Consider the following 9,439-nt stretch of genomic DNA (forward strand, 5'->3'; position numbering starts at 1 on the left):
TTTATTTTTTTTATTTCCTGTCATCCTCTCGCTCAGGAAAAGAACAGACACGTTTTAATGTCAGCCCAAGCTAGACCTATTTGGGGCAGTGAGGACGCTGTGATAATCTTAAACAAAGATTTTGTTGTCTGCTGTTTGGGACTACTTGTGCTATGCTATGCCTTCCTCTGTTCCCATGGCTCAGAAGTTGAGCTTGCATTTCACATGGGCCCAAAGTTGCTTTCTCTGGGGTGAGCCACCCAGGCTTGAATCTTCCATCCCCCTTGTCTCCTTTTCCCCACAGGACCCCTTTGGAGAGAAGCGGGGCCACTTTGACTACCAGTCCCTCTTGATGCGCCTGGGACTGATTCGTCAGAAAGTGCTGGAGAGGCTCCATAATGAGAATGCCGAAATGGACTCTGATAGCAGCTCATCTGGGACAGAGACAGACCTGCATGGGAGCCTGAGGGTTTAGACCCTGCTCCCTTCACCCCTTCCCCTGACTTGAGAGTCCCAGCAGAGTCCCTTGCCCTCACCCCAAGGATGGAGAGGCACTGTGTATCTCCCTCCAAACTTGACGTCATCCTGCAAGATGGCAAGAACCAAGCAAGCTCGGATCCTGGGGTGTGGGAATGGGGACTGTTCCCGATCTGACCTCCTTGGCAGTGGAATATTTGGGGCTTTGTTCATCCCATATCGGGGGCCAAGGTACCTTTACAGGAGCACCTAGGGCGAGGGCCTCTGGCAAAAACAAAACAACCAACACACCTCTCCAGCAGGGCCAGCTCCTTAGGGATAGGTGGAAGACAGAAATTGCAATTCCAAGAGGGAGTGTGCTCAAATGGTTTATGGGGATATCTGGAAGGGAGCTTGGGGTGGGGGGCTGTCTGTGACACTTAAGCAGTCTGGGTGGTTGTCTGTCTGTCTTCAATCGTGAAGCAGGGCTTCCCAATGCCCTTTTCCTCCCTGAGACCCCTCCCCCATTATTTCTCCCAGGCCAGCATAATTTTGTTTTTCCTAATTTATAGTCACTGTTCTAGACAGACCAAAGAGAAGGAACAGTGGTGGAGTCTAGGCTGCTGATCAGTAAGCTTTACCTAGCACCTGAGCACCTTTCTCCCCTGCCCCCCATTCCTTCCCCCTTTTTCTAGATTTAAGACAGAAGGTCAATGTGACAGACTGAACCAAGGTCTTGGTAAAGCCTGCACAGGCACCATAAGAAGCTGAAAATACTGTTTGTTCCCACAATCACTGATTTGAAAAGTTCCCAGCACAGGCAGCTGCTGTGTGTATGGGATTAGAGCCACTACATAGAATAGTCTCTTACAGATTTTCATAAATACTAGTCACAATGAGGGTATTTCTCTTGGGGGTGGGGTACGGGGGGAGTCTGATGCTAGTCCTTATTTTGTTTGGCTGTCCTTGTTCATTCTGACCCCAGCCTGTAGTTGCCCTCCTCACTTCAACCCCAGGGATTTGTGGGGAGCAAGGGTAGCCAGTGGCAGAAGGGGACTGGGGCTGGGACTCTAGAGACTGCTGCCCTTCTCTTCTTCCATCTCCCACAGCTGCTCTTTGTCACTGGCTCTGATGGGTGTTCGCCTGGCTGTGTTGCTTCTCTATTTGTATTTAGCTGCAGTGATCCTTTAGCTGGTTGGCTCAGAAAAATGTGCTACAGGGGCCCTGTAATATCCATCCCCTTTGATGTGTTCTCCCCATACTTCCAGATTCTTGTTATGGCTCCCAGTGGGGTTTTGGTGATTCATGTGACGCGGGGCCTCAGTCTGTATCCAGCCACGCATAAAGGAGAGGAGAACGTGTACCTGCCCTGCCCGCTGCTACACAGGTCTCTGCCTTGTGAATCATGGGACTCCTCGGGAACTGTGGGGCAAGGGTGGCTGGGCACAAAGGAGACTGTCCTACTTGGGAGGGCAGGAAGCAAAGAAACTGGACAGGGAGTGAGGGGGCTTGGGGAACAGAAGTTTATCTTGGATACCTGAAGGCTGAGTCTCTCCATGTGGGGACTCAAAAAGGGACCCTGCTTCCAATTTCCCTCTTCCATTCCTGGAGCTAGTCCAGGGCTTAGAAGAATGCCCTTGGTCTGTGGGTCCGGTGTTGTCTGTCATCCATTTAAGTGTTCTCACTTTCAAGTGACAATCCTCTCCTTGGCCCTGCCATGGGGCAGAGCATGTCTGGCATAGCAGCCTGACTTTTACGCCCTAATCTTGAGTTGAGGAAATATATGCACAGGAGTCAAAGAGATGTCTTTATATATGACTGTACATAAATGAAGTTTTTTTTTTTTTTTCTTTTTGGTGCAATAAAGTTTGTTTTGGCAGAAGGAGGAAGTGCCTGTGGGTGTGGGAGGGTTTATGTAAAGGAGGAACGGGATCATCTTGTCAACCACACCTCACAGAGGCCTAGGACTGTCAGGGAGAGAAAAGCCCTCAGTGAATTGTCTGGAAACTGAAAATTTGCATCATACTGTAAGGGACGGGGGAACAGGACTACTGCTGACAAGTTTTACACCAGTTAGAAATGGAGCGGTCCATCTTTGAGGCTATGGCTCTGTCAATGAGAGGAATGCCACCTTGGTCTCAGTGACTCCCAAAGAAACACCTATTCCAAAGCTGTGGGGCATGAGCATGTCCTACAAAGTCAGTCAGAGGTAGATAGAGATAACCCCGGACTATATATTTCCTGCCAGGAGAAGGGTCTCAGTAAGGAGAAGCCATTGGATTTGCAGTTTTCCAATAGTAAACCAGTGCTGCTTAGGAATTTAGCATTTACGCCATCAAGAGTGAAAGCTTTAAACTCCTCTGGCCTCTTTGCTCATCACCACCTCTCCTACTTGCTTTAGGAGATGCGTGCATTTCTGGGCAGAGGCTTTTTTCCTCTTGGCTAACCACACGTGTAGAAAGAAATGTCTACACACAGTATGTCCCGCTGCTCTTGACTGGGCAAAGCAGTGATACTGGAAAGCACGCGCTCTGGGGTTAATAGACCTGGGCTTTAGCCTTGGCTCTGCTTAAGCTGGTGGCCCCTGACAAATTGCTTTGATCTGTCACCTGTGAAGTTAAGGCTACCTACTTACCTTCTAGGGTGGTTGTGAGGATTAAATGAGGTGGATGTGGAATGGCACAGGGTAGGCGTTCAGTAGATGATTCCCTTGCCCACCACTGAGGCTCAAGGGACGTGGTGATGAGTACAGGAGGGAGAGAAAGCTAGTAAGGAATTTAAGGAAATAAAACGTTCACTATTGTTTGATTCCTCAAATTCCACTGTTTTCTTTCCTCCAATTTAGCCACCGTTTAACACTGAAATCTATTTCCTTGACAGCTGAGTCTGTCATAACCTGAAGCCTCTACAGGGGAAGTGGAAAGAGACTGAAAGAACAAGGGTTACGTACTGGTCCATTAGGGGCTGCTAGTTGGAGATAAATATTTTATAAGGAAGAGGTTTGAATTAGCAGAGGCTATAATTTGTCTCACAGCTCTATAGAAAGACTATGGTCAGGCCAGGAGACGGCCTGCCTTCCAGGCCCAGCTCTTCCATGAACTTGGAGATGACCTGCACAAGTCATTTTATACCTGCCCGCAGTTACCTATGTTACTCAGGTTATCCTTACTGGATAAATGAGGTTTTCTCCAATAAAGATGCAATATGAAGGCACTTTTAAAAAATAAAATGTTGGGAGAAGAAAGAAAAACTTGGAACCTTTTTTCTAGTTTTTTTTTTTTATAAACAAAATTGTCCAGGTTTATTCACCAAGAGGTCCTCCCTCTTCTCCCTGCCTGCTGTGTGCCCTTCCACACTCTCAGTCAGGGGAGGGCTTCTCTGGCCTCTTCAGCTGTGATCTCCTGGGAGTAGAGGTCAGTGAAGAGAGCTGGCAGCCAGTAGTGGGCCTCCCCTGGGGCCTGCAAGTCCAGCCAGGCCAGCCCTTCCTTCAGCAGGTGTTCCTGTAGGGGAAGGTAGGCAGAGTGATTTCAGAAGGGAGCTTCCACAGACAAAGTAGGGTAGATTAGCACTCCCCAAACCTATTCTGGCTTCAGTGAGGTTTTCAAACGAAATCTACACACAGGTGCCTTCGCATATTTACACAACCAAACTGGAATGATCTGTCTGGCCTTGTCCTTTGCCTAAAGTATGAAAAATGCCACTGAGTCATTTAACTTGTGCTGTTGGGGAAGAGGGGAAAGCCAAGCATAGTGGGATGCAGTGGAGAGAATGTAGGGCTACAGAGCTATTTGGGTGTAGCCTTGGGCAAATCACTGCCTCTGTTCTCCCAGGTCATTGTTCTAGCTATCTCTGAATTAACTTACTGTGTAACAGATGCTGGAAATAGGCTCAAAATGGGTTGGTTCTACCCGGTGTCACTAGACAGGTTATTAAGTTATCCCCATTTTACAGATAAAATCAAAAGTCCTGGATAAAGAAAAAGGTGCTGAAGCCAGGGCTCCTACATTCTCATGCTGCTCCCTCTTCCCATCAGTCTTTCATCAGTACCATGCAATGTGTGTATATAAAGCTATGTACTGTATAATATGCAATATAATGCTAGTGTATAATTATAGATATGTAATTATCATAAGTAGTTAATAATTCCCTTCACTCTGCACTAACAGTGTTACTTCCAGTACAAACTACATTAACCCGACCAGCAACTCCAGCCTCAACATATTCAGGAGAGCAACCAGGTGTCGGTGGTTCCCCAGGAGCAGTGGCAGCCTGGCATTACATGCCAGGGTTAGAGGCCTGCCTTGGTGAGTTCTGCCCCCTCAGTGCCATCTTCAGAGAAACGCTGGGCTTCCTTCTAGCATGGCGGCAGTAGCCTTCAAGGCAAGCAGCCAGCAAAGTGAGGCTGAAGCTCCTGCCTGTGTGGGACCCATCCCCCCACCTCCTCCCATCTGGAACCCATCTTTTCTGGGCCATTCCAAAGTCACATACCAGCACTTGCCGCGCTCGCTCGGTCTCCCATTTAAGACTAGCTTTGATTTCACTGACAGTCACGTAGCCATTTTTCTGGAAAAAGGAGGAATGGGGATGGAGTCAGTTAAGAGTGCACCTTCATTCCATGCAATAGAGGAGATGGAAAATAAATAAATAAATAAAATTTAAAAAGAGTGCACTTTCCCTTAGATCCCAGCATCTGCCCAGGAACAACAGATTTATCCCACAGAAGGAAGAGCTGCCCTTGGGCCAAGCCTGGGGGAGAATAGTAAAAGAATGTTTAAAGGTCCCAGCAAAGAGGGTGGAAGGAAGAGGGAGGGAGAGGGAGAGAGAGGTGACTTTCAGGAGGGTAGAGGTAGGTTAGTGGGTTTAATCTCACAAAGTGGGGTCCCTGATGCTAAGATTAAGTTAGACTTCCGCAGAAAACTCTAGAGTATGACAAGGGAAGATTCAGAACGATTAACTTACGGGAAGGAATGGTGATAATCATAAAATGTTAACAATCTAAAATATTCAAATATTCAGTCCTTGCCCCGCCTCACTCTATCATCCCCTAATATAGAAAAGCCCCTCCCTGATTTAGTTGTATGTTATAAAGAAAACTGAACATGTCTTCCTTAAATACACGATGGGGATTTGGGGGAAGACAGTGTATGCTGAAGGCATGCTGAGGGATGGGGGGATGGCAAACAAGGTTTTAAAAAAATCTGTTTTGAAGAATGCATAAAGTAGTTTCCAAAAAAAAGGAGTTTCCAAAGACATCAAAGAGTCTCTACTCAAGGAAATATAGTTAGCTGTCTGCATGTCTGTCTACCTGACTAGACTGTAAGCTCCTTGAGAGCAGGAACTGTATCATACCTATCTTTACATGCCCCTCAGCCTAGCCCAGTGCTTTGCACTGTAGCTGCTCAATAAATGTCTGCTGAACCAGCACAGGCCTGAGTAATTCATCCATAAGACAGTCTCAGCAAAAGACCTGAGGAATGGGGAGGAGGAGCTCAGAACGGCTCCCGACTCCCATCCCAGACCGTTCCTTGCATGCGCACACTCTCTCAGAAGGCGCACAGTACCTCTGCCAGCTGCAGCACCACGGTGTGATCCATATTGAGCTCGGCTGGAACAGACTGAATGAGGTAAGTGCCGCCCACAGGGATGATGCCGAAGCCAGTGCCAAGTGCCTTTAGTTTCTTGATGGCCCTGATCAGGTCGTCTCTGAGGTGAGGAAGAGCTGCTTAAAGACCCTTGGCAGATCAGACCCAACCATGCTAGCTGCAGCTCTGCCCTGGGCAGGATACTCTGAGAGAAGATTCAAAAGGCTGCACAACACTCAACTATGTCAGTAAAAAGTCAGGGATAAAGAGCACCAAATGGTGCCTGAGCATTCGAGGGAGATGTTACAGGAGTCAGGCTTTCCACTGAGGAAACCATCAATTTCAGCATCCAGACAGGGGTTAAAAATACACCTGCAGGAGCTCTTCAGGAAATGTGAATGAGCAAGCTGAAGAGACTCTGGGGAGTAGTGCGAACTGGGGCAAACTAGAGAATGCTTATCCATTTTAAAGAGGGAAACCCAGCTGATTATTGCCATTTGGAAATTCAGGCCCAGTACTGTCAGGTTTTCTGATTTCTTAGTCGACAACTTGCTCAAATCAGAGAAAAAGAAAACCCACAAAACAGCATGTAGATCCTATATCCAGCCCACACACTGAGAGTTTACCACCTCTGACAAATCTCAAATATGTATCACCTAACCAGCCAGGGAAAAGGGACTTTTAGGAAGATTGGAATGCTTTCTTCAACCCTCCAGAATAGTAAATTAAAACTGGTTTCAAATGCACTAACTCACCCACTCCCCATGAGAATTAACCTGCAATAGGTATGGCTAGTATCTTTTGTCATCACTTTCTTTTTAAACATTCCAGGTCTTCATGATCTCATACAGGCTGGCTCCTTGGGAGTTACATCAAAAACAGCCTTTTATCTTCTCTCAAACTGGACTCACACATAGAGGCAGGTGAACCAGATCAATTTATACCCATCATCTCATCCCCAACCTCCTTCCTCAGCCTTTTTAAGCGCCTACTCTAGTCTCCTTGGCCTCGAATAATCTCAAGAGGATAAGCCGCCCCAAGTATGTTAAAAAAATAATACATGTGTATGCATGAAAAAAATACTTAGAAGGAAATACAACAAAATGTACAATAGTTGTAATCTCTTAGTTGAGAAATAGTGATTTTGTTTCCTTTCTTATATCTCTGTATTTTCCATTTTCTAAAATGAAAATATATTTTATTCTGATCATACAGATTCCTAAGCTAGTCTAGACCTGTAAGGGAGAAAAGATTTCCATCTGATTTTTAAAGACCTCTTTCTATACTGCAAGGAGTCTGAAGGCAAGACCTACTGGCTGACATCCTGGGCGAATTTGCCCCTTCCTTTTAACACCTGTTGATGTAGTTCCTCCAGAGTTATCAGACCTATTGGAGAGGGAGGCAGAAAGCAGAGGAAGAATTACCCTTATGGCTGCGACCACTTTAAATAAATGAATAGCCATTACTTTCCAGTAGCCTACAAGTAACAAATAGCATTCTAGTTCCTAAATTTCTTTCACTTCTGGCCACATATGAGAAATGGGTTCTGAGACCTTGTTAAGACCTTCAATAGAGTAAGACCTAGGAAAATCTCCTAAAAACAAAGGCAGTATCTTCTTTGAAAAACTACATGTGTTCTTTTGACATCAAGGCTATGTCTATTTATAGCTGATAATTTGTAACAGGTTTTAAGTTTTAACTTCAACACAGGCCATTCAACGTGCTTATTAAGAAAGATGGCACCACCAGATGACCATTTTTAAGGTCACATTTTAGGGAACACAGAGACTGAGATGGCGTTACCATACTCTGGAAGAGGCAGTGCAGGCCTATAGTTACTACTGAGAGAATCATAACCCAAAACACATCATACATCATGGAAAAAGGCCTGTTTCCTACCACCCTACTATTTTCTGTAATGACTGAGGGGCCCTAGACCTTCCTGGCCAAAGATCTTTGGAAAACAGAGACAGTCATTTAGGTAATTCTATTTATCCTTGGCCATGGAGACCTGCCATAGATTCAACTGCATGAAACAACTAAGATGCTTCTTAAGACCTTACAGGCCTATAGACAGCAGGATGGAAAAAATAATCTCTCAAGGTTTTCTCCCTGACAAGTCCAGAGCCCAGTTCACAGGACCTGGCACCCTCACCTCCATTCCGGTGTTTCAGTGCCAGGCAAACTTCGATAATCTGGACGCCCAGTTCGTAATAGAAGTCCCCCACACCCAGCATCTCAGACCAAAATCCTTTTCCAGCTACGAGACAGAAAAACAAAACCTCAGTTATTCATTAATTTACATCCCTTCTTTTCTTTCAAAGCTGGATTAAAACATCTCCCATCCAAGTACTAACCAGCCCCAACCCCGCTTAGCTTCCGAGATCAGACGAGATTGGACGCTTTCAGGGTGGTATGGCTGTAAACAAGGATTAAAATATCTATCTTATGGGAAGTCTTCCCTGCCTAGCCCAGTCATTCTGCTACTCAGCATTCTTTGAAATAATCTGACTCTTGGTAACTCATGCAGAACAGGCTCAGGTAGTTCCGAAGGGTGGGCAATCTAAAAGTCATTTCTACTTGGCTGCTAATTCTGACTCAGGATACTGAAAAAATGAGTTTTCCTTTCCCAAAGCATACAGTGAAATGTAATGGGAGATGTGGTCTAGATAAGACAGAGAAAGAATATGCAGACTTGGCATTGAAAAATCCACTCAAGACAATATTTTATGGAGTGAAAAAAGCAGGTTATAGAGTAGTGGTAATTATAGCATACTCCATCTATGTATTAATAAAAGAAAGTTTATAAACATGAGAAAGGTGTCTAGAAAAATATACAGTAATGTGTTGTTTAAGAACAGGGATACATCCTGAGAAATGCGCTGTTAGGTGACTCTGTTGTGAGAACATCACAGAGTGGACTTAACACAAACCTAGATGGGATAGCCTACTACATCTCTAGGCTATATGGTGTGACCTATTGTTCCTAGGCTACGAACCTGTACAGCATGTTACTGTACTGAATACTGTAGACAGCTGTTACACAATGGTAAGTATTTGTGCATATCTAAACATAGAAAAGGTACAGTAAAAATACAGCATTATAATCTTATGGGACCACAGTCACAGATGTGGTCCATTGTTTTTATTTTTTTTTGGAGACAGAGTCTCGCACTGTTGCCCTGGCTAGAGTGCCATGGCGTCAGCCTAGCTCACAGCAACCTCAAACTCCTGGGCTCAAGCAATCCTCCTGCCTCAGCCTCCCGAGTAGGCTGGGACTACAGGCATGCGCCACCATGCCCGGCTAATTTTTTTTTCTATATGTATACTTTAATTGTCCAGCAATTTCTTTCTATTTTTAGTAGAGACAGGGTCTCGCTCTTGCTCAGGCTGGTCTCGAACTCCTGAGCTCAAACGATCCA

The 9,439-nt window shown here is 45.5% G+C and overlaps 2 protein-coding genes across 2 annotated transcripts in view; one reads left to right on the forward strand and one right to left on the reverse strand.

Moving 5' to 3' along the window:
* The window catches only part of UBE2Z (ubiquitin-conjugating enzyme E2Z), a 17,045-nt gene extending 14,724 nt beyond the window's left edge, over nt 1–2,321 (forward strand). The window contains exon 7 of the mRNA XM_012662298.1: nt 284–2,321. Within this exon, the coding sequence (XP_012517752.1) occupies nt 284–454 (171 nt within the window). The 3' untranslated portion in view covers nt 455–2,321. The remainder of the gene's footprint in view (nt 1–283) is intronic.
* Nucleotides 2,322–3,675: 1,354 nt separating this feature from the next.
* Nucleotides 3,676–9,439, reverse strand: part of SNF8 (SNF8, ESCRT-II complex subunit) — an 8,723-nt gene continuing 2,959 nt past the window's right edge. Inside the window, exons 4-8 of the mRNA XM_012662310.1 lie at nt 8,173–8,277; nt 7,331–7,403; nt 5,997–6,138; nt 4,924–4,998; nt 3,676–3,935 (exon numbers count right to left, since the gene is read on the reverse strand). Coding sequence (XP_012517764.1) covers nt 3,798–3,935; nt 4,924–4,998; nt 5,997–6,138; nt 7,331–7,403; nt 8,173–8,277 — 533 coding nt within the window. The 3' untranslated portion in view covers nt 3,676–3,797. The remainder of the gene's footprint in view (nt 3,936–4,923; nt 4,999–5,996; nt 6,139–7,330; nt 7,404–8,172; nt 8,278–9,439) is intronic.

The sequence above is a fragment of the Propithecus coquereli genome, unplaced genomic scaffold (assembly GCF_000956105.1).
Source record: "Propithecus coquereli isolate 6110/MARCELLA unplaced genomic scaffold, Pcoq_1.0 Scaffold119, whole genome shotgun sequence".
Taxonomy (NCBI): domain Eukaryota; kingdom Metazoa; phylum Chordata; class Mammalia; order Primates; family Indriidae; genus Propithecus; species Propithecus coquereli.